Source organism: Seriola lalandi, unplaced genomic scaffold, assembly GCF_002814215.2.
Source record: "Seriola lalandi dorsalis isolate HSWRI2012SDOR001 ecotype SW California unplaced genomic scaffold, Sedor1 jcf7180002054581, whole genome shotgun sequence".
Classification (NCBI taxonomy): domain Eukaryota; kingdom Metazoa; phylum Chordata; class Actinopteri; order Carangiformes; family Carangidae; genus Seriola; species Seriola lalandi.
This window is the reverse complement of record NW_019525134.1, coordinates 2,611,785-2,634,843: the sequence shown is the minus strand read 5'-3', so window position 1 is coordinate 2,634,843 and position 23,059 is coordinate 2,611,785. Positions and strand designations below refer to the sequence as shown.

Sequence of the window (23,059 nt, the reverse complement as noted above, 5' to 3'; positions counted from 1 at the left end):
CAGACAAAGTTTGAGTTGTAAAGAAAATTTTGTACATTAAAGATTTTATAACACTGACATTTATTTAAATATTAACAAAATTCAAGTTCTTGTACACAGATCCCTTGGTCCCCCTGACAAAAAACATTACACAAAACCTCTCGATCCTGACACATTGACGTGAATGTACAGCAGAATATAAAAAAAAAAAAAAGAGATGAAATAATTCAGTGAGCTAATGAAGACAAGCTAGGAATCAAAAGAGCCTGTGAGTATGTTTGGATCAAAAGCTTCAAATATAAACATCAGTTTTAAGTTACATGCTTCATGTTTAGTAATATTTTTATGGCAAAAAGAAAAATGCTTTGTGAATGAAGATAATAACATGTTAGTTAAAAAACAATCAACTTTTTCTTCCACACAGAACACTGTAGTGTACAAAGACTTTGGTTGTTATACAGTACTGTCATTGCTTTGGACTGCAGCTGATAAAATCAACATAGAAAGATGTTTGGCTGATGAGAATATTATAAAGCAGCAATATGAATTAACCTGGGTTCCTCCTTTCTCCGTTTCACACCAGTGATGTGTTTGCTTGTTAATGATTGTTGCAGTGAGTGAGCAGGTGTGTGGTTTTTAATGTGCAATATGTGCTTTACATGTGCAATACTTGCTTAATTACCATTTTCTTCCCGGCACCAACCACAGTCAAAACAAATGCAGGATGTTAACATCTGCAGTCATGTGCAGCGGAATCACCCAAAAATACATGTATGAATTCACACTTAAATAATCACCTTTAAATAAATACATTCTAACAGCCCACTTTTCATTTGAGTGTAGATTTTTTTTTTTTAAAAAGGCACATGACAAAGGCCCAATACTTTGACCAACAGTCAGATCTTACAGAGACGCAACAATGAGACAAAAAGCTGCAGTCGTCATTTTTTAAAGGTGCTATGATTGTGCTGTGTAATTTCCGTTCTCGAGACTCATTAAAAAAAAAAAAAAAAAAAAAAAAACTAAATTATGTGCTTTTCTTGTCCTGCAGTGACGTCATCATAACGGCAACTCACACACTGTTTTCAATCACATTTACCTAAAGAGGTTGAAAAATCTCACCTGCCGTATCTTATATGAAGCAGAGGGCAGCTCACTGAGATTTTGAATTTCAGATGATTTTGATCTAAAAGCCACAACAAACGATTATGGATAATAAGTCAAGTTTGTAGCACACTGACTTCCTATCGGGTTACATATAATTATTATGCAAAGGTCCAGGTTTTGCAAGTGTTTGCACCCTTGTATAACACTGAGTAAGATAAACTTTGGCAATCTTCCAAAAAAAACTTCTTCCTGTTCTAAGTTAGATGCAAAAACAAGCAAAATGGCAGCAGAAAACAGCAGGTTTGTTCCCTCTGTGTCAGATTATCTTTTATCTGGATCCATGAAATCAGCCTTTAGTGTTTCTCTTACAAAGTTTTCTCTAGCAGGATCTCGTTGAACCCCGTCACGTCACTCTTCTGGTCTGGCTGCCTGTCAGCGTAGAGAAGAGGAGATCTCTGATAGTGCAGCTTTACGGATCCCTGTGGGGAGAAGTCAAATTAAACCTCACAAGAACAATCATTTATAGCTTTAACAGAGCTGGCGTGGATGTGCTCTCTCACCTTGGGTTGAGCCCGTATGGAGGCGAGCCCCTTGGTGTACTGGTTGGTCTCCACCTTGTAGTCCCCTCTCCTGGAGGGCAGGTTGAGTGAGGCCATCACAGACATCATCTTCTGGAAGCCCGTGGCTGTCAGAGACACGGTGATGGACGGGGCCGAGGCCAGAGCCAGGCCCATGGGCCAGCCTCGCACCGTGACAGGCTCCTGGATGTTGGAGAGCTGCACCGAGCCACGTTCCCTGATAACCGGGTTCAATTCTGGCACTTCCTCTTCCACAAGGTCCTTTGCATCATCGAGTTCTGCCTCGGCCAAAGATTTCAAAAGAGCCTGCCACGAGAACCAAACAGTCATTTACATATTATTCACATGAAGAATGAAAGAACACACAACCAATGATGTTACATGTTCTCACCCTCCACCGCCTCCAGGTGTCCTGGATGACTGTAGCTGCTCTGTTCCACCTCTGGACCTCCCTCCTGACCAGCCAGGACCGCACCGCTGCAAGCAGAAGCAAACACATTAAACAGCTAACAGCCGTTCAGTCTGCGAGTTTAAATCTGAGCACAGTTTGTCTCATTGTGGAGGGAAACTTCTGTACTCCCATTCAGAAGGAAGTATCAAAGGAACATCTGCCGGTAACCGTTAATCAGATGAGCTTTTATGTGGCAGCTTCTGTCGCCTCTGAAAGGATGAACAGTGTCAGCCTGCGAACAGCGTGTGCAGACGCCGCCAGCTGGTTCCTGCTGGCCAGTCAGTCACACAGAGCGAGCAGAGCCTCAGAGCTCTGCTGATTCCACTCAGCCGTACCTGGACGGGGGTATTAAGAGTTTACCTGCTTGGATCACGATGGCAGACTTCAGACGGGCGTGGCGTCTGCGCCGCTGGTACCGCAGCCAGCAGCGCTGAATGGAAAAGGCGCACTGAGATAGGATCTTATTCCTCTGATCCTCCAGCAAATCTAGCTGTGAGACAAAGGCGGGGGGGGGGGGCAGTCCTCCAAGATCAGACCAGAGCGCTGACTTCCTTTACAGCCGCGATCAGTAATTTTAACGTTTAAAACAACCACTAAGAGCTACATGACCGACTGAGTAACAACTTCTTTGTACTATAAAGTAAATTTAACTATTTCCCAGGAACTTTTCTACAAATTTATATTTATATTGTTTGGAAATGAATGTGTGTATAAATGACTGACCATTGACTGGGTGAGGAAAACTTTAGTCCTTCCACAGTGCACCCATGAATTGGGTTTTCCCAGGCAGTGCGAGGGGTCTACAGCATGGGTCTGCAGCAGCACCCTGAGGAGCTTCTCCACCTCTCGCTGCAGAACGTCACTGTCAGCCTCCAAATCTGAGACAGAGCACACGAGACATTCAGTTTTCCCACATCACAGTGTTTCAGGCAGTGAGGTAAAAAGCGTTTAGTGGATAAAGAGCACATCGGAGTCAACAGCACAGCTTCCACAGACTCTGATATTATTACTGTGGATTCAGTGTATTTTTCACACCCAACAACATGCAGGTGCAGATGAAGACAGAGAGAGGAGGTGTAAAGAGTTCACTAAATGTTTGGCAGCGTCAAGATTTAGTGAGTACTGATGCAGAAGCAACTGAACAGTGGGTTAAAACAAATAAGTTCAAACCAAGAACGATTAAACAGCATTAAACAAGATGCAAAGCGAGATCTGATAGTCAGAGGTACATGCATTTACCTTCGAAGTTCATAAGGAGTTGTAAATTTTGTTAGAAAGTCCTGTTTTTATAAAACCAAATTGAAAAGTCCCAAGGAGAGCAGAGAACTGAGGGTCAAATTTACACAGAGGGCTAGTGAAGGAAAAGGAGAAGAAACCTGCAGACCTAAAGAGAGGAAAGAAAATCAATCTTTGTCCACAGTCAGCACGCCAAAAGTGACCACAAACGGACACAGCAACAAGCTGTACTCACCAACACGAGTCTCCGACTTTAACTTTGAATATGTTGTGATCAGTCCGTAACGTTGCAGGAAGCTGCTGAAAGGAATTCTGCTCCGAACAGAAAAGACAAGTCAACCACAATCCAAAGGGGAAACAAAATGACCTGTTGAACAGGAAAAATATTTCACCTTATTGGAAAGCCGGCAGCGCTGATGTGTATGGTCTCCACGATCCCACAGGCCTCCAGCTGCATGATCACCTGACGGCAGAGAGGAAATATCCGTGAAAACATTTCCCTCTCGTGAATGAAGGAGTCACTGTTGTCAGTGTTAAATGTGTGAGGAACATCTACCTCCTCCTTTTTGAAGGTGAGCGGTTTGCAGTCTGGGTTCGGTTTGATGCAGCGAGTGTAGTGAGGAGTCGTGGCGTGGAGGATCTTCATCAGGCTCTCCAGGGAGTTCTACAATCAGACATTAACATCGTCAGTGTCGGGATTAAATCCTGCAGCGTGTGAGAAGCTAACATAACCCTGCTGATAAAAGCTTTAGTTGTCTCCCACCTTGAACTTGGAGACCACAGTGACTTTACTGAGCCCCTTGGAAGTCAGATTCTCAGTTTCCTTGTCAGTGAATATTTGGTGAAGCAGGGAGTTTCCAGACTTCTGAAGCAGGCTGCTGAGCTCTGGTGGCACTGGGTCCTGAAACAAAAACATCCAGTAGAAGATGAGCGGACGGATCCGTGTGTTCAGCTTCTCTAAGAGCACTTTAAAAAAGCTCCTCTTGCCTTGTTTTTGTCCACCATGCCTTGTATCTGGTAGTTGACTTTGCCGGCGTAATGGGCCACGGTGAAGTGCGGCACCTTGCTGAACTTGTCCCAGCTGATGTTGACATTGTCGCAGAGCTCCTTCTCCAAACGGACCCTGAACATCTTGGAGTCTGAGGCTCGATTTAGACGGCTCTCCTATAGAACAGGTAAAAAGCTGTTAAACATCCACTTACTACAGATACACACTTTACATTTAATAATAAATCACTGTACACAACAACCAAGAAGACGAGTGCAATCTCTTCTGCATGAAAACAAAGGCTTAAAAAAGGGCTGGAGGAAAACTACGTCTATGTTGTCCCCTTTATAAAAAACTATTAAAACTGGCTTCAGTGTAAAAAGATTAATCCATACTTGTATCTATGGCTGCACAATTAATCTAAATATAATTGAAATCACAATCTGGCCAAGTGCAATATACAAATCACAGCTGTCACATGTGCATTGTCAGCACCATCAGTGTTGTAGCGCTACAGAGACGCCCCCGGCCTACAAATCATGTATAGGAACATGTTTGTTTGGTGCAAGACCAACAAAAATCACATCATCATCATCATCATTTTACATTTTTTCCAGTGAAAATGAAAATGATCATGAAATCACAATATCTGCCAAAATGATCCAAATATGATTTTTTTGTTGCATATGGTGCAGCCATACTTGTATCATATTTTCTTTCACATCATTTCAAAAAATAAATGAATATAATTATCTAAATAATTTAACAACAAGAAAATGAGCAGGATACCTCGTTAAGAAGAGAAAACACACTGACAGGACTCCCCTCTATCAGATCCAGGCAGCTCTGGTTGTCTTGGTATTTGACAAAGGACCACTGCAACCCCTCGGACACATACTCCTCCTGGGAGAAGATATAAACATTTATGTTCAAGAATAAAACCCATTCTCACATTAAACACGAGGTGCAACAAGTTGTTGTTGAGAGATTTCATAAAGACTGATGACGCCTCCTGACACGCTGAGGCCTGGACATCGTCAGAGAATCTGTGGCTCTGCACGGAAACAGAAAAGCGCCCGACGCTGCACCGACCTGCTGAGCTCGGAGATAATGGGCCACAAAGTGCTGCTGCAGTTTCTCGTTGGCGTAGTTGATGCACAGCTGCTCCAGGTTATTGGTCTGGAAACACTCGAACCCGTACACGTCTAGGACTCCTGGAGATCAGAGAGGGGAGGACTCTGAGCTCAGGAGAAGAAACTGGAGATTTGTGTTCAGTGTAGTCAAAGAAACCTTTTACCTATGAAGTTGCACCATGTGGATTTGTCTGCACACATGCTGTTGTTGATGAATGTAACCAGCCATTCAAATAATCTGTTGGGGAAACAGTGACACATTTATTTCTACGATAATAAGAAGTGAATCATCATCATTTATCAGACATGTTCCTCACTGTTTAGTGTAAATAAAAAGGCATGACGGTTTCACATTTCAGCGTTCGACGGCAACAGGACAAAAAACATGATCACATGACGTCACTGTGTGAGAAATTGCTGCTTTATTTAATGATCAAATCCTCGTTCTTACTGGGCGTAGATGACCTTGGCCAGACAGTCTCTCCTCATGCTGCACTCTGCCTGGGAACAGGGTTTGAGCACGCTCTGCTTCCCCGCCTTCAGAGTCCGCACTCTTAGACACATCTGAAGCTCCTCTGCAGGGACACGCAGCAGCTCAGCAGCCCTCTGCAAGAAGTCTATACAACACAGGCAGGAGACGGAGGCTGTCGTCAACACGCTTGTTAATGTCAGGGAGCAGGACGATATCATCAATCAGCAGCATGACACAAAAAAGGACAACATGCATTAAATCTTTGTTTGTGTTTATGTCAGCCTTCAATGTCAAATGTACACAGAAACTGGATGTTATTGATACGAGTTGATTGAATATCTTAAACAAAATCATATTCATTACCTTTAGACTGTTCTTCTAGGTTACAAGGTTGTGATTCATCTGTTGAAGAGGAGAAATTCACATTCCCCAGCTGCAGAATCCCCGCTAAGATCTGTAAAGCATCACAATAAACAGAGAAGTTAAAACCTGAGAGAAATCACGCAAACAAAACAACGCAGTGAAATATGAGGTTCAAGATCTTACCGTGAATATTTGTCTCTGCCTTTCTGCGTTAATGCCCAGATGCACCATTGCCTCAACAGTCTCATGAAAACAATCCTCTATAAAACATTAGATGAACGGCGGTTACTTGTAAAAATCGTTGTCAAAAAATGAATGAAATTTGTATAAAACAAAAAAAGAAAGAAAAAACTAAATGTGCACAAAAATTTAAGACCAACCATCCACTGTTTTTTCAGCATTTGGCAGCCAAACAAAACGTTGGCCGCGTGGCATCTCCCACTCCTTTCTCTGCTCATCTGTGGCCCCTTTCATCATCTGACAAACAACACACTCACAGCTTTTAAATGTGTTAATATTAAACTAAAATAACCATATCATCAAATGATCAGCATATATTAGTGCAGGTCTGTTAAATCACCTGGTAAAAGATGTGGAAGTTCCTCTCGTTAGCCGGTTGGCAGCCGACCCTGGTTTTCTCCAGCAAGTATGTTTGCACAGACGCCCCCACTAAGAGCTGACACCTTAACAGCAAACACATTAAACATATTAAGGTAAGGTATCCTATAGGTGACTATGAGAAAGTGAGCTGATGCCATGCGGCGGATGTCGTCTCGTGCGATGATGAAGGAAGTGCAGCAGGTACCTGTCTAGCTGCAGCTGGATGTACTTTCCAAAGCGGCTGCTGTTGTTGTTCCGCAGCGTGCAGGCATTGCCTAGCGAGGAGCACACTGTAGATGAGTGACTGTGCACAGCAGTGATCTTCACATTAACTACGCACCAGTGATCTGTTCTCTCACCGAAAGCTTCCATGATGGGGTTGGAGTCCAGCACCCTCTTCTCTATCCTCTCCACCGTGTGCTGACTCTTGACCACAGAGGAGGAGGCTGCCACCGTGGCGTAGTACTTCATCAGGCAGCGAGACGTCCACGTCTGTGTAGAAGCACATGACAAAACAAATCAGTCAACTAAAGTTTCTTTCTACTGATCTTGCAACCAAACCTACAGAGATCACACACGTTAAAATGCATATTGCGATTATTTTGGGAGATATTGAGATATCAGTCACAGCTGGAGTTGGAATGGTCATTTTTGCATTTTATTTTTCACTGAAAACATTTTCACATGTTCCTTTATGTCTGGAGAATATGATTTGTGAGTCGGGGTGTCTCAATGTCGTGACACATTATATCTTTATCAAAAAAATTGCAGCTAACAACTGTTCAACATCCTTATCGATTAATCTCTTCACTACTTTTACGCCAAATCCAAAGTGTAAAATTGTGTAAAAATGAAAGAAGAAAATAACAAAAAATATCCATCACAATTTCCCAGACCTCAAGGGGACGTCTTCAAATTGTGAGTTATTCCATATTCCAAACCATGAGCATCAAATCCTCACATCATGAGGAAACATTTGACATTTTACTTGATAAACAACATGATTAATTGATTATCAAAACGGTTGACAATTAATTTTCTGTTGATTCGTCTCAATCTTCTTTGCAGAAGGCTAATTACTGTAATGTTTTTCCCGGAGATCAACCACCATTAAACAGTGTGACGAGTGATCAGATGTGTTTCCCTCTGGATTCTGTGGCATTCAGCAATCAGCTCAGTCTATACGCTGTACATTGGCCAATATCCTGATCTAATGTGTAAACAAATAAAACGTCTGATTGATGGTTTACCTTTCCTGCACCGCTCTCGCCGCTGACCACCAGCGACTGGTTCACTGGCTCCAGCTGACCCTGAACGTTCCTGTAGGCCTCCTCTGCCACAATAAAGATGTGAGGTTTGAACTCCTGTTGACAACAATGTACAGACTTATTAAGATGCCGCTCATTCACGACCTCAGGGAGAGCCGTCAGCGCTTTGCAGAGTTTAATGAGTTTGACTTTCACACTGTTCTTGATTAAAGGAGGCGGACGAGGAGCAGAGCAGACTTTATGTTTGAAGTGACAATAAAACAGGAGGGTTGATGATTTTAAAAACTTCTGCAAAGTTATTACACATCAAACATACTGATGAAATATTGATTGCTGTTGACTTGTTGACGCATTCGTGGTACAAAGAAGCCAGACGCAGACAGTTGTGATGTTGTAAATACCTGAGGCTGAGGAGCACAGTGATACTCCTTCATCACATCCAGAGAGTAGAGGTGTGGGATTGGCTGGAAGGGGTTGAGAGCCACCAAGGTGCAGCCAGCATGTGTGTAAAACACCTTCACACTGTACCTGGCCTGCAGGCATTTCAGCACTGCCAGGGGAAAAACATCAAATATCATTAGATATCAATAGTGATGAAAAACAAGCAGCTGATAACCACCAGAGGCAGGAACAAGAGAACTCCAGAGGACATATGTTTACCTAAAATAAAATTCTTTGACTACATAAAGTAACATGATCCATATAACCGGTGCAGCATAATCAGAACAAGGGCTTTAAAAGAAAATACTCCATAGTAATCCCCAGCTGTTACCCTGACCTCTGCTGTTACTAAACTGCACTGTTGTGTTTTCTCTCCTCTGCTGAAATGAACAAAATATATATATATAAACTACAATCTTTGTATCGACGGCAAATGCTGATCTTTTCTTACATAGTACAATGACACTGTATCTTTAGGTCAAGACAAACTGAGTAAAAATGACAAATGATTAAAAATAAAAGTGTTGCACATAGACACTTTAAGATATTGTGCTTCATATTCATCTATGTCCCAATCATAATACAAATGTAAAAGGAAATGAAAATTTGTTTTTTTTTTTTAGAGGCACATGTCAAAATAAAAAAGTAAATCATGCCCTTGGTTCTTTCAGTTGAATAAAACGTGTCGTGTATATTGCAGCATTTCAGCTGCACAGCATGAATTTTTTTTTATCATCCCTGCAGATTTTATCTTGATGTGGGTCAATAACACACAGTAAATGTTGCAGTCCAAGGTGACATGAGCTGGAAAAAACTGAGTCACACTGGCTGCATATTTGTAAATAAAGACAAAGTTTATGCAACATATCAAACACTAAACACCCGCTGATGATCTAAAGATCATCATATTAAGTGGAGGAGGTATGATGTTGAACACAGCTACCCAAGATTTATACCAGGTGAAATGATTTAAATGAGATTAGCACTTTAGAGACTCTAGAAGAGACTTAAGTGCTCTCCATGTTGACTAGTTACCTGTTGTAGGGGTCACGGGGTTAACTTTAGTGAGGTCGTCATAAGTGTGGAGTTGGTCTTCATCAGTGAGGAAAGCTTGAATTTCTCCCTCCAGTGAGTCATTTAGGGACGGAGGAGGAGAGCGGTCTTTGTGGACAAATCCTTTCACCTGTGTATGAGAGGCAAACACACACAGAACGGATATTGTGCTTAAAATACGAACAGACAAAAACAAAACTAACAAAAGAGAAATAACATTTCATAAAAGACCAACATGATTGAACTAAAAGGCAGGAAGAGCAGGAAGTGTTTTCTTTGTTATTCTTGCAAATACCTGAAACATAAACAACCTCTTTCACCTGGGATGTCCTCATGACATCAAGTCTGAACCTGCCAGTCTGCAGCAGGTTGAGATGCCTGGCAAAGGCGGTATTTTCAAAATAAAGGTACATTCTTTGCTCCAGACTCACAGCAGTGCAGTAAAATAAAGTCGTATTTTTGCCTCAAAATGTCAAACATTCTGGATCCATAAAATCTGATAACATGTTTCTGGGTCATAAAGCTTCTAAAACGTTTCATCACAATGCAATTAGATGTTCCACTTTTTATTCTTGGCTTTTAGATCTGTCAAACACCATAATACAGATTATGAATGTAAATCAATTATGATTTTTCACTTTATTACAGAAGCTAAAACCCCCCAGTGTCTTACGCTGGTAATTGCTATGTGTATTTTTACAGAACTACTTACTGGCCCATGTAACATATAATTATTTCAGTCACAGTCACCTCAGACTGACAAAATTAAGTCTACCCTCTCCAGCCAGCATCACGTGGCCTGGACCTGCAAGGCTGCCTGAGGACTGTCAACAGTTTGTCCAGACAGATTTAATCCAATAGCAGGCAGCCTACATCCCATCATTGTGCAAGGCTATTTTAAACCAATTTAAATAGTCTTAATGACATTGATTTATGACTGAGGCTACAAGAACACTATCTTGAATACACAACACAGCATGGCACATAAAATTTAGACTACAAGGTGTCATATGGCACTGTGTTATACTATGATTTTAGAAAGGAATACTGTTTAAGAATAAATCTTGCTAGTACAATAATCATATACAGGAACAAGATTTAACAAACAATGTCTTAGTTTTTGTGACACCTGTAGCAGTCGTCGTTGACTGCTGTTCTCCTACCAAACTGCAGTCAAAAACCTTGCAATTTAGTGAATGTTGTGCAAACGGCAGATAGGCAGATAACCCAGTATAAATCATTATCCAAATATTCTGAGCCACTAGTAAACAGTAAACGTTACAGCATTGTGTGTAAGCGTGTGTCTATATCCTGAAATTTACAGAAATAGCTGCTGTTATGAGTAAAAGTGGCTCACAACAATTTGTCTTCAGTCACGTTCCTCGGTGTATATGTGTGTTAGAAAAGGGTTAAAAAAAAAAAAAACTTACTTAACTTTGGCGTCATTTGATCCACGCATTTTGGGAACTATTTTTATCCGGCGCATTAATCGTTGGATCAATTTATAGTTGTTCGGTCACAGGTTTTGGGTTCATAAGACACTTTTTACAAGGCGTTTGAAAACGAACCGCCCAATCAAAACGGAGAGCCGGTGCAGATTGATAAAGGTGCTACAGGTAAAGTTAAACTTGTTATTAACTTTTTCATTTTACAAACCAAAAAGAAAAGCTCTAAAACACCAGTTAGGAAACTGTAGGTGGGTCACCCCGTGTCCCAACTTACCGTTCCCCCTCCGTGTGTGTGTCCTGCTCTGACGTTACGTCGGTCGTCCGCAGAACTCATTGATTTTACCGTTACCCTCGTGGCTGTCTAAAAACACAGACGAGAAACTTTGATAGGAACTATGTTTTAATTCTGATTACAACGGGTCTGGGTTATTCTACTCTGTGGTCCTGAACGTCAACATTTTTCCATGACTGCAACAAATTCCTCAAGGACAACAACTTCCCGACCGCCTCCTGCCCGTCCGACTGCCTCTCTCTTATTCCCGCCCTCCTCCTGATGCTCCATGGGCCCAGCGGTCTGCCGCCACCAGCACTGATTTATATTACTCTTACTTTAAAACCTTGCTGCTTTGGGACTTATTTATTTTATTTTCTCCCCTTAAAACTAAACCTGAAATTACTATATCAATGTTTGGCTGATTTTCCTTTGTATATTTCATCTCGGCTCACAACCTAATGGCCACCCTGCATTTATCAATTGCCTGAAATAGATATTAAACCAGACTTCTTCATTATATTATTTTACAAGTGTTGGTAGTAATTCTACTTTTTCAGAATATTTTTTACATGCTAGAAACTCTTGTCCCGGTTAGGCCGGAAGTTGTCAGAAATCTGAGCTGTCCTGAATGCGTCATAGGTTTGAACACGGAAGCGAGCGAATGATGCTGGAGGCTGCTCTAAACTCAAAGGAATACAGTTTTTTGTAGGATATGATGGATACACGGGAATAGGATGACTGACATGGATATGGATTTCATAGTAAGAAGTGTAGTTTAGGGTGTATGAGAGTGTTTATGTGTCTTTTATTTGTTTTGTTTTTCTTTGTGGGAAGTTAGATTGTAAGTCTGTTGTTTGATCCACACTCCGGGGAAGAAGGTGGCGGTAATGCACCACTTAGCTGGATGCCATCCACTGTAAAACAAGAGTAAGAAGAAACCTGCTCTGAACTGTGAAGCTATGCTGTAAAACTGGTATTTTATTGAACCTGCATATCCCACGCCTAAGCGAGGTAAGTCGTGATAAGCTACTGCTAAGCTACAAAACTAGCTACTACGCAACTATCTTATGAAACGTCGCATTGTAGATCAAAGAACCTAATTGACTCCACTCGTAGTAAAGTAACACTATTTTTATAGCTTTAAATCAGAAAAGATAGTAATATCCTTGTATAATTAACATGGGTGCTATCATAGTGTCCTAAACCCATATTCAGATTGTATCTAAGTTCAGTCTCTTATAGTAAATAATGACTTCTATTGTTTGCAGGCCATGTCTCAAAGGGGACTGAGGGAAGCGTTTATCAGTAATCTCAATGGGACCAATCTGCCAGAGGTGGCACTGGGCTCATTTCTCTCTCCAGTATGCCTCATCAACAGAGGACTCATTCTGATCCTCTACCATCAGGCCAAAGGGACTCTTCCACTGCCGCTTCCACTGATCTCTCACCTGCTTCTAGACTTCTCTGTCATTATTCTTCCCCTCATCTTCTCATGCACCATCCTGAGCAGCATTCTTTACGAGGTCATCATAAGCTTGATCTTGGTTTCAGCCTGTGTGATTTACTATATTTATCGCACCAACAGTCACCCATCTACTCGGCACCCAAAGACCACTGTCAGCACCTTCCTTCAGAGTCATGTTCAGTTCAACCAGGTTCCCTTTGTGACTGTCTTCAGAGTGTTTGTCAATGTGAAAACTGCCATCAGCATTCTTGCTGTAGACTTTAGTGTCTTTCCAAGGCGATATGCTAAAACAGAAACCTATGGAACAGGGGTTATGGACTTTGGCGTTGGAGCGTATGTCTTTGCAAATGCCCTCGTCTGTCCAGAGGCACGGAGGAAGAACATCTCAGGATCCAAGGTGAATCATATCACAAAGCAGCTCCTATCTGTCTGGCCTCTGGTTGTTCTTGGTATGGGACGGCTAGTGAGCGTCAAAATGACTGACTACCAGGAGCATGTGACAGAATATGGCGTCCACTGGAATTTCTTCTTCACACTGGCCATCGTCAGAGTTGTGGCGTCTATGCTTTTGGCTGTTTTACCAGCCAGTCAGTCATGGCTCATTTCTCTTCTGATCATTGGGCTTTATCAGTTCACTCTGGAGACATCAGGGCTGAAGGAATTCATTATCCACAACAATGACAGAGAAAAGGACTTTCTGCATGCGAACAAGGAGGGCATATTCTCTGTAGTGGGCTATGTAGCCATCTACATGGCTGGGGTTCAAGTTGGACTTTATGTGATGCAGCCGAGATCCCAAGTTAAAGAGTGGCTCAAAACGCTATTAAACCTCTTGTTTGGTAGTTTTGTGCTTTACAGTGCTTTGTATGCATGTCAGACACTGGTGGAGCCAGTGTCTCGCCGCTTATCTAATTTACCTTTCTTCCTCTGGAGTGTTGCTCAGTCTTTGCTTTTTATGTTCTGCCTCGGTGTAGCTGATATGGTTTTACTGTTTTCCAAAAGAACATCAGGCTGTCACTCTGTACCCTCATCGTGGAGTTTGCATAAAAAACAATCAGACTCGGTCTCTGACAAAAAGACTGGTGAAATGGAAAGATTGTGCCTGGTTCAAGCTGTCAGCAGGAATCAGTTGTTATTCTTCTTACTTGCAAATGTCATGACTGGACTGACCAACTCAGTAATGGACACACTTAACTGTAGCAATTCATTTTCAGTGTGTATTTTGCTGTTATACATGTTCATGAATTGCCTTGTAATATATGTTTTACATTTCTGTGGAATTACAGTGAAATTCTGGTGAAACTGCATTCGTAAAACTATATGGTTTGTAAATAATCTGTAATTCACTATTGTGCGTGATATGTTTATTCATGTAAATAAAATCTGAATAAATGAGGACTTGAAACAAGACACTTTAAAGTGTTCTTAAATGATTTAAATGTGTTTATGTTTTGCTTTTTATTTTAAAGTCTAGTCATTGCTGCTTGATAATGCATTCCACTTATATTGGATCTGCATATAAGGATTTTAAGACTGGGTAAGTAGCAAGTCTGAACTTAACATGAGAAAACAGTTTAAAATGTTGCAGCAATTGATTACAGCCTGTTATGTAAAAGCTAAAGAGGTAAAATATATATAGTTAAATTAATCATGAACTGGACTCATTTAACTATTATTGTTTATTATTAGCTATTATTATTGTTATTACTAATGAGCTGCTGGAAACCTGAATTTCACCTAGTGGATGAATAAAGTCTTTCTATCTCTGTATATGTACACACCTACTGTTTGTTACTTCACTGCTTATTTCATTTCTCAGTGAAAGGCTGTTTTTGGGAGTTTAGATTCTCAACCTCGCATTCTACTCAAATGTCAATAACAACTGTCTATTCATCATTACAGTCTGCACCAAACCCTCACCTAAAAATAAGAGCTGAGGTCTAATACAACAAATTAAATAATATACAATATATAGAAATTAAGAAGTGGGAATCCTTAAGGCTCACTTAATCATCATTGCAAACAAACTAGATTTATAACTTTTTTTAAACAATTTTCTCTATAAACTGAGCTATAACGCGCCCCCTAGGGGCCGCACGCAGTATAACGTGAGCTACTACGTCGGAGGGCAAAGGTCAAATCAGTCATGAAGATTCCGCCACCGTAGCAGGCTCACTCACTGTCGCACTTGTTTATTTTTTTTTAAGGGGAACTTTTAGAAGCGGGTAAGTATGAACAATAAGTGGTTTTAATCTGCTGCCTGTCTATATCGTCGAGGTGACATCTTATGGTCAACCGTTTAAACGGTTATTAGAGAAGCTGGTGAAAGTGACAGTCGCTAAGTGGCCAGTCACCTACTTCAACTTTATATTAGCCGTAGTCAGGCTTGCTAACGTTAGCCTTGTAGGATTGCTATGCTAACTAGTGAATTAGCCAAGTTTGCTGGCATAGACAGGGCGTAGACAAACTATATTATCACTGCAACATATTTATTAATTGCTAAGGTATTAGAAACTTCCATGTACAATAATCGCTTGAGAACGTTCTACACAGAATACACCAACCGGCTTCCTAAATTTCTAAAACCGTAGTGGCAAGTGGAATTAGCTAGCAGGCTAACATGAATTGGCTAGCCGCCGGCAACTGCTTTATTCTACCCAGCAGACAGACATCGTCGTGAATTAACCTGTCTTCAAACTTCAATACTCTAAGACAAAACACCCTTAAACAGGTTTTACATATTAAAACGTTATAATCCTTCCCCCTACGAGCCTTCGTTTCCCAGGTTGTTCTGCTAACTTAACTGGTTAAATCTGGGTCATGGGAAATCTGTATGTACTGCAGCGGCGTTAGAGAGGGTAAATCAGATGCTGTCAACTTCAACACATGATTAACATTTTATAACGTGTTTTAGTGTTAGGCAGTCTGAAAGATAGGCTTTTATTGTAGTTACAAGGTGATGTTGTAGCTAGTCCCGCAATGACCTGCAATCGATTAGCATTAGCTTGGTGTAGCCTGTGCTGATGTCAGATCTAGTCAGTCGGTCTCTTGTGTGTCACCTGCAGGCGAGCTGCACCAACTGGAAGAAGTCATGGCACGTCTGGTAGCAGTTTGCAGGGAAGGGGAAGATGAGTATCCATTTCTCGCCAGACAGATCCCCCTGTATATCGATGACACTCTCACGGTAAGCAAGCTTTCCCTTATTTATGACCACAGGGAGATCACAGTGAAGTGGCTAACTCAGCCATGAGGTTCTTTGTGTCAGATGTTAGCAGTCCATATCAGTTCCCTGAAGTCCCAGTCCCTTTGAGAGGCAAAGATTCTGTCAGTTTTGCTTACTTTGATGCACAATTAGACAACATTATAAAGGAAGCTTAAACTATTATCAAATCATTGCATTTCTATGACCATGTAAGGGTGACACTTGCGATTGTGCAATCTGTCAGTAGGTATTCGACCATCTTGGCTTTCTTAACACGTTGGGGTGGTGCAGATGCAATATTGATAAAGATAAAGTAATGCCATGTTTCTTTAATATTACATTACATATTGCAGTCATACACCCCAAGTGTGAAGAATTTTTAATGGCGATTGTACAAATGATCCTGACTTTAATTATTTGCATGTGATGCATACACCTAAAAAGTGACACATTAGTAATGTAAACAGTGACACAGGACTTTATCAGAGACACTGATGCACATTAACTGTTGTGTATAATCTCCGGTTGTCAGATGGTGATGGAATTTTCTGACAGTGCCATGGATGTTGACAGCACCGAAACAAACACTTCTCATTGGAAACAATTTTCTGAGGTGAGGACTTTTTAATTTTGTAAATACTGGCTCCTCATAACATTTATCGAAGCACTTTTTTGGTTTGTCTTCATGTGACTTGGCTGCAAAGTGGTGATAGATGTATAATTCCTTGGCTTTTAGTATCACTCCAAGTTGAAGCAACAGGATTTGAATATCGCCTTGATGGTGACGTCCAGAGAGGTGTACAGTGCATTATTTCAGCTGGTGCCATGCGTGGGATGCAGACGAAGTGTGGAGCGCCTCTTCTCACATCTGGTGGAATCGGGGAACCCTGCTCTGGAGCCTCTCACAGTGAAACCCACAGGCATGCTTTCTGTCACCAAGGCCTGTTTAGTGGATGTAAAGAAGCTTTACACCCTCTTCTACGTCCATGGGTATGATATAGGAAACGGTTCTTTCATTTTCACTGCAAAATTGATCAAACCGTGTAGCAAACGAAATCAGCCAAAATATGAACAAGTGCTTTTGTTAGTTAGAAGCCAGAGAACCGAAACAAAAAATGTGAAATCAACAAGAAATGCTTTCTGTTCTTGTTGAAGTACTAAATATGCTATACCGATTGAAACACTGATCTCTACCCACTGTTCTCCTCTCAAGTCAACTTCAAATGTACTGAATTTTTTATGCTAATTCCTGAGACATGGATGTGACAACAATGGTTAAATACATGAACCTCAGACTGCGCACAAAATCTAAGGTATCTTAGTACTGACACCTTTCTTGATCAGTGTCAAATACAAAGATAATAGTAGTCTGTTTATATAATTAAATATATAACTCTTGAATTTTCTATTTTTAAAAAAAGGTTTTTTTGTTTTGTTTTTTTTACAGGTCAAAGTTGAATGACATGATTGATGCCATTCCAAAAAGTAAAAAGAACAAGCGGTGCCAGTTACACTCCTTAGACACACACAAACCTAAACCTTTGGGGTGAGTAATACGCCTGTTTTCATCTGTTTTCCTCGTCAAACTGTTGTCTGTTGTTTTTCCAGAATGTTATGAAAGTGTTGTTCAGAGGCTGCATTTCAGGCAGGACCAGCGTTTTTAACTTGTCCTCTATCAAACCATAGTAACGAGGGGATAGAAAGAGAGTGGTAGGTTTTAATATTGCACTGAAAGCCAACATACGTAGCATCTTATTTTCATTTGAACAGCTTGTGTCCCGCTGGAGGTTGGCACAAATTAGAAAAGAGAAAATGACTAGTTGACAAAATGATCAAGTTGTCTTTGTGTATTTTAATAAGAGCTTTGCAAAGGATCAGTGTACATTCACACAGAGTGCAATTGCAGACTGATATCGAACAAAGAGTGTACATGAACTTTATAGAAAAAAAGTAAGAAGGGGGCAGGGTCAGGATGTGTGTGTGTGAACAATTCTGGGTGCCATCCTGACTGTCTAACTGCCAAGAAGAAGCAGGTGTGTGTTCAAGGATAAACTACTCCTTAGTTTGTACCGGACAGTACCAGATAAGGAGCATACACGTGCAGATTCACATTCAGGGATATACAAAGCCAAGACATACAAAGTTCAAACCAGGTTATACAAAGTGCAGAATATAATTTTTCTTTTACAACAGTTTAGTCCTTTCTCCAGCCTTCAGAATGTCTGTTTTCTGAAAGTCATCACTTTGTACTGTTTGTTGTTTTGTCTTTTTCGCTGGATTGTTGAAAATATACATAAACTTCAGTCTCAAAAGCTGGTTGGCCTTATTGCTGTGTGTGTAAAATTAGACAGAAAACAATATATGGTGTTTAAGGCTTTTTAGGAAGTTGTGTCACTGGCGTTATTATAGCTTGCTGGTGTGTACGGCTTTCAACTTTCAACTGTGGTTGTTGGGTTTACCAATAATTATGTAATGTGGTGAATGTAACAGTTTGTGGCTCCTAGAGCTAGAAATTTTGATTTCCTCTGGCCAATTCTGATAAGAAAACAAACTAAGTATATAGCCTAGTTGCATAATTATACTATAGAATGTATGTGCTCTTAACATCATGAGTGAGAATACATTTTTTGGTATTTGATCAGTGTTTTTTTAAATCAGAAGACAGCACGATGAAAACAGTCCCACAGGAGATTCATTTATCTGCATGTACAACTTTCAGTGTTTTCTCTTAAAACAAGTAAAATCCCTATTTACAGTAATGTTTTGTATCATTCTTATCTTTTGTTTCTTTCTTTTGTTTTCTAACATTGAAGACCTTTCAGTAGATGATTGTTTAGTTTGGATTCAGGTTTGGGAAACAAAACAGTCATGTGAATCCCTCTAAAAACTGATAATCATAGTGTAGTTTAATCTCTTGTCTTTCTGTTTGCAATCTGTCTGCAGTGCTTAAGGACAAACAGCATCAGTTCCATGCATTAAGCAAGGCTGTGGACACTGGGAATAGACAGCCTTAGTCAGACATGCTGGCGTTGTTCAAGTGTAGTAAAAACAGTGAAGGATTTAGCAGCTAAAACACAGCTAAAAAAGACAGTGAATGATTGACTTAACATTCGCCAAGTGTCCAGAAACACAACTCGTATGAATGCTAATGTTGCTCTGTGTCTGTTAAATGTGGAAGGTGACGACAATTTCACCATATCAGCTTGTATACAGCTTGTTTCCGCTGCCAGTTATAAGATGCTAATTGTGATGTCCTATCTATAATAAATGTGCTTACAGAGGAAGCTGGATGGATATATGGGAGCTGATGTCTCAGGAGTGCAGGGATGAGGTGGTCCTCATTGATAGTGCCTGTCTCTTAGAGACGCTGGAGACATACTTGCGTAAACACAGGTAACGTGTGACTGTCATAGCCTTTATTTCCCCAATTTTTTTTTTTTCCCCCCTCCTCAACATTAGTTAGAGCTTTAAAAAGACCTGGATTAATTGCGAATTACTTTGTTGTCCACAGGTTTTGCACTGACTGTAAGAATAAAGTGCTGAGGGCATACAACATCCTGGTGGGAGAGTTGGACTGCAGTAAAGAGAAGGGGTACTGTGCCTCCTTGTACGAGGGACTATGCTGTTGCCCCCACGAGCGCCACATCCATGTGTGCTGTGAAACAGACTTCATCGCTCACCTTCTTGGTCGGGCAGAGCCTGAGTTTGCAGGAGGCTATGAGTAAGTAAAGGTTTATACAGTGACCGCTGCTCAGCTCACATTCACCACTGAAGAAGTCTGTTTCATTTAAGAAGTTTCTGTCCCGCCTCGATCCTTTTCAGTGTATAAATACATTGTTTATGATATTATGTTTTTTCAAAGACGCAGAGAGAGACATGCCAAGACCATTGACATTGCACAGGAGGAGGTCCTGACTTGTCTGGGTATTCACCTCTATGAGCGGCTGCACAGGATCTGGCAGAAACTACGAGCCGAGGAGCAAACCTGGCAAATATTGTTCCATTTGGGAATTGATGCACTACGCAAAAGTTTTGAGGTACACAACTTCTAAGCCAGTGTGTGTGTGGTATAATTTCAAACTGATTTCTGAGATAATGAATGTGTTATGGCTGTGTGATATTGCATCTGTTTTTATGCCTCTAGATGGCAGTGGAGAAGATGCAGGGGATCAGTCGGCTAGAGCAGTTTGTCGAGGAGCTGTCTGAGGAGGAGAGAGCCAAAGAGCTGAAGCAGGAGAAAAAGAGGCAGAAGCGAAAAAATCGACGCAAAAACAAGTGTGGCTTTGACATAACTGAACAGGAGGCAGAGGATAAGGACAAAAATCTGGATGAGGTAATCCTCCACTCACACCACGCTCCCCTTACACATTATTTAAGATGTCACTCTTCCTCTGCAGCTACATGTCTGTTTACCTGACTCATTTGATGTGTTGCAGGGTTCTCTTGAGTCTGTGGATGGCAGTTGCAAGGCCTGCGGTAGCCACGATGAGGAGGAAGAGGCCGACTGTGAGGAGGGCATTGCCGCCAATGGAAGCACTTCCTGTAGCTGCCCAGACAACAGCAAACAAGGTAAAGATGCACACGGACATCTCCACAAGCCATTAAACCTGTATATCCATGGGGGTTACAGCATTATCAAGACTATTGTAAATACAAATAACGACCCTGAAAAGAAAATGTGTTTCTCCAGACTTGTCCCCCCACAGCAATGGCAGTGACTGGGGCTACTCTTCAAGCATGGAGGGCAGTGAGATGGGATCACGAGAAGGCTCTGACGTTGCCTGCTCTGAGGGAATCTGCAACCATGATGAAGCAGGTCAGGCTCAAGTAGCTCTAAGATGCTTTGGACTCTGAACACTGAAACCATTTCAGGGCCTTTTGAACATGCAGTGTATTGTAGTTTAGTCACAGTCTGTTTCTGTTTACCGTCTGAAGGAGATGACCCAAATGTCCATCACTGTGCTGAAGACAAGGAGGAGGATGGGATAGACAGCTATGTGGACTGCTGGCAACACTCTGAGGAAAACACTCAATGCAAGAGTAAAAAAAAGAAAAGGAAGGGCAAAGGTTTATGCAATGATCAGGTAAGAAAACAAGCTTGAGATTTCTGCTTCTGCTGTATGCAGAATACACCAAACTGTGTGCTAATTAAAGCATGCATATTTCTACAGGGACAAAAAGGTGAAGGTTGTATGTCAGCTGGGAACACAACAGGCCACAGTCCAACATCATCGCACACCTGCCGAACCAAAGAAATCTTTTCCTCCTTATGTGGCGATACATTTGCCAGCATAGCACTACGGTTACCATGGACAGCACATCAGAAGAACCTCAGCCATCACGCTGGGCCTCCAGATGCAAACATAAGTCTTGTGGAACTTCTGGTTAGTGAGAAATGTCATTTCAGATGATAAGAAATAGACGCAGCCTGTTTAATCCTCGTACTTATGTAACCTCACATGCTCCTGCTGTGTTCTTAATCCAGGATGATTCAGAGGTGAGTTCAGACGAAGAGAACGGTCTGACACCGGATGAAATCCAGGCCTTTCGAGAAAGAAACCAATCCTTCTACAACAATCGCCACCAGTACCGACAGCTCCTGAAAGAGAAATTCACCAACTACTGCCGTGCCACTGAGCGCAGTAAGCCAGTCTGTGGAAAGTGGTTTGCCACCACCAGTGTCAACTAACTACACTAATGAAATCTTCCACTGGGGGAAAAAAAAACACTCATGACCACTGCTGCAACATGTTTAGAAAAGATGAAATCCTGACTTAAATTTGGTGTCTTGTTCAGTCATTTTTCCTAAAAGTAAATGTAATTCTTACTTTCTGTTGGTCATCTCTCTCTCTCTCTCTCTCTCTCTCTCTCTCTCTCTCTCTCTCTCTCTCTCTCTCTCTCTCTCTGTCACCAACACACCTTTCCAACTCATTTCTTGGCCACTTTCTCACCTGTAATTGTTCTCTTTGACCAAGCCTAGCTGTTTGTTGGTCTTCTGTAGGGTTGTTGGGTAAGAGCACAGTGGAATCAGTAATCAAGCTTTGCAAGCTGTGACATTCGGGATAAATTTTAGGAGTCTTATTTTATGTTTTTGTTTTGTTTTTTTTCTATTTTGTTTCTCTTTGGTGATACTTCAGTGTAGTGGTAAAGGTTGTACCATTAAATGTGTACAGAAATTCTAAATATAAAGATTTTACAGAGAATAAACATCCATTTGTAATAAGGATTTGGGTGTAATGTTAAGAGCGCAATGTGCAAAATTTACTAAATAAAGAATATTTATTAGTATGCATTATACATTTGTTCTTTTTTTTTTCTTGACCTTACAAGATTTCATTCATTGATCTTAGACGTCTCATAAACACCAGGTTTACCAGACAGGTGCTAAGCCTGGTCCTGAGTTTAGAACTTATTCAATGAACATCTCCATTGAAGTTTTATCACACTGAGCATAGTTTTAGTCTTTACAAAGGAAGCTGGAAGTCTGTGGGATACTTCCAATGTCAGTAAATTTGAAGCAGTTTATTTGAAACTAAATCGATTTGTCTATTCACAGTCAAATATTTAAAGACTTCACCATCAAACTGATGAGGAACTGTGTCTTATATTCACCCTTGATCATTTATTGCCCCGTTTCAGCAGGTACCGGCCTTATAGCAGAGCACGATTTTTTTATTCATCCAGTGTAATCTCCTGTAAATGTAATTTAAACATGGGACAAATTCTCACATGTACTCTTCACACTGCCTGGAATTAGGTTCAGGGAGTTTATGGATATCTTACACTCTTCAATCCTATCGGACATCTAAACGATTTTAGTTAAACTCCAGCCAGAAAGGTGTTGCGTAAATCCTCATATATTCTGACACAGTGGCGTCTTTAATATCTTGCCTTAAAGTAATGACTTTAAACCGTGTGTTGTTAATATCATTGCTGTAAATTGTAATCCTTTTTTAGTTGCCACTTTTATTTGATGACGAAACCCTTTTAAAGCTCAAATG

General features: G+C 41.0%; 3 protein-coding genes across 6 annotated transcripts; 2 read left to right on the top strand and 1 right to left on the bottom strand.

The window, feature by feature from the left end:
- Window positions 1–43: 43 nt before the first annotated feature.
- myo19 (myosin XIX) lies at window positions 44–11,593 on the bottom strand. Its single transcript, XM_023418330.2, has 24 exons — window positions 11,392–11,593; window positions 9,652–9,799; window positions 8,577–8,725; window positions 8,158–8,271; window positions 7,267–7,399; window positions 7,113–7,182; window positions 6,888–6,990; window positions 6,688–6,784; window positions 6,491–6,567; window positions 6,308–6,398; window positions 5,924–6,089; window positions 5,637–5,710; window positions 5,432–5,553; window positions 5,129–5,242; window positions 4,339–4,515; window positions 4,115–4,252; window positions 3,908–4,015; window positions 3,744–3,814; window positions 3,587–3,663; window positions 2,839–2,993; window positions 2,476–2,605; window positions 2,056–2,141; window positions 1,647–1,970; window positions 44–1,565 (listed from the first exon to the last, which is right to left on the bottom strand). The coding sequence occupies exons 1-24, from the start codon at window positions 11,449–11,451 to the stop codon at window positions 1,452–1,454; spliced, it is 2,898 nt and encodes a 965-aa protein (XP_023274098.1). The 5' UTR covers window positions 11,452–11,593; the 3' UTR covers window positions 44–1,451.
- On the top strand, window positions 11,035–14,295 carry pigw (phosphatidylinositol glycan anchor biosynthesis, class W). 4 transcript variants are annotated; one of them, XM_087177145.1, is made up of 3 exons: window positions 11,035–11,285; window positions 12,230–12,402; window positions 12,660–14,295. In XM_087177145.1, exon 3 carries the CDS (start codon window positions 12,663–12,665, stop codon window positions 14,154–14,156), a length of 1,494 nt encoding a protein of 497 aa, XP_087033271.1. In that variant the 5' UTR covers window positions 11,035–11,285; window positions 12,230–12,402; window positions 12,660–12,662; the 3' UTR covers window positions 14,157–14,295. The 4 variants fall into 4 exon arrangements, with proteins under 4 accessions (XP_087033271.1, XP_087033272.1, XP_087033273.1 ...); XM_087177146.1 differs by having other exon boundaries at window positions 12,226–12,402; XM_087177147.1 differs by lacking the exon at window positions 12,230–12,402 and having other exon boundaries at window positions 11,163–11,285.
- A 673-nt stretch (window positions 14,296–14,968) lies between these two features.
- On the top strand, window positions 14,969–22,353 carry ggnbp2 (gametogenetin binding protein 2). Its single transcript, XM_023418364.2, has 14 exons — window positions 14,969–15,081; window positions 15,922–16,040; window positions 16,591–16,671; window positions 16,795–17,048; window positions 17,506–17,604; window positions 19,338–19,451; window positions 19,570–19,779; window positions 19,921–20,095; window positions 20,203–20,391; window positions 20,495–20,627; window positions 20,749–20,874; window positions 20,994–21,142; window positions 21,230–21,442; window positions 21,544–22,353. The coding sequence occupies exons 2-14, from the start codon at window positions 15,948–15,950 to the stop codon at window positions 21,745–21,747; spliced, it is 2,040 nt and encodes a 679-aa protein (XP_023274132.1). The 5' UTR covers window positions 14,969–15,081; window positions 15,922–15,947; the 3' UTR covers window positions 21,748–22,353.
- Window positions 22,354–23,059: the final 706 nt, after the last annotated feature.

Excerpts from the sequence above, each read along its gene's own strand:
- myo19 (XM_023418330.2), bottom strand. The coding sequence starts at position 11,451 with ATGAGTTCTGCGGACGACCGACGTAACGTCAGAGCAGGACACACACAC. Across the intron at positions 5,554-5,636 it reads CACATGGTGCAACTTCATAG|GAGTCCTAGACGTGTACGGG; the intron begins GTAAAAGGTTTC and ends TCTGATCTCCAG. Across the intron at positions 2,606-2,838 it reads TTTTCCTCACCCAGTCAATG|CTAGATTTGCTGGAGGATCA; the intron begins GTCAGTCATTTA and ends TTTGTCTCACAG.
- pigw (XM_087177145.1), top strand. The coding sequence starts at position 12,663 with ATGTCTCAAAGGGGACTGAGGGAAGCGTTTATCAGTAATCTCAATGGG.
- ggnbp2 (XM_023418364.2), top strand. The coding sequence starts at position 15,948 with ATGGCACGTCTGGTAGCAGTTTGCAGGGAAGGGGAAGATGAGTATCCA. Across the intron at positions 19,452-19,569 it reads ACATACTTGCGTAAACACAG|GTTTTGCACTGACTGTAAGA; the intron begins GTAACGTGTGAC and ends TGTTGTCCACAG. Across the intron at positions 21,443-21,543 it reads TAAGTCTTGTGGAACTTCTG|GATGATTCAGAGGTGAGTTC; the intron begins GTTAGTGAGAAA and ends TTCTTAATCCAG.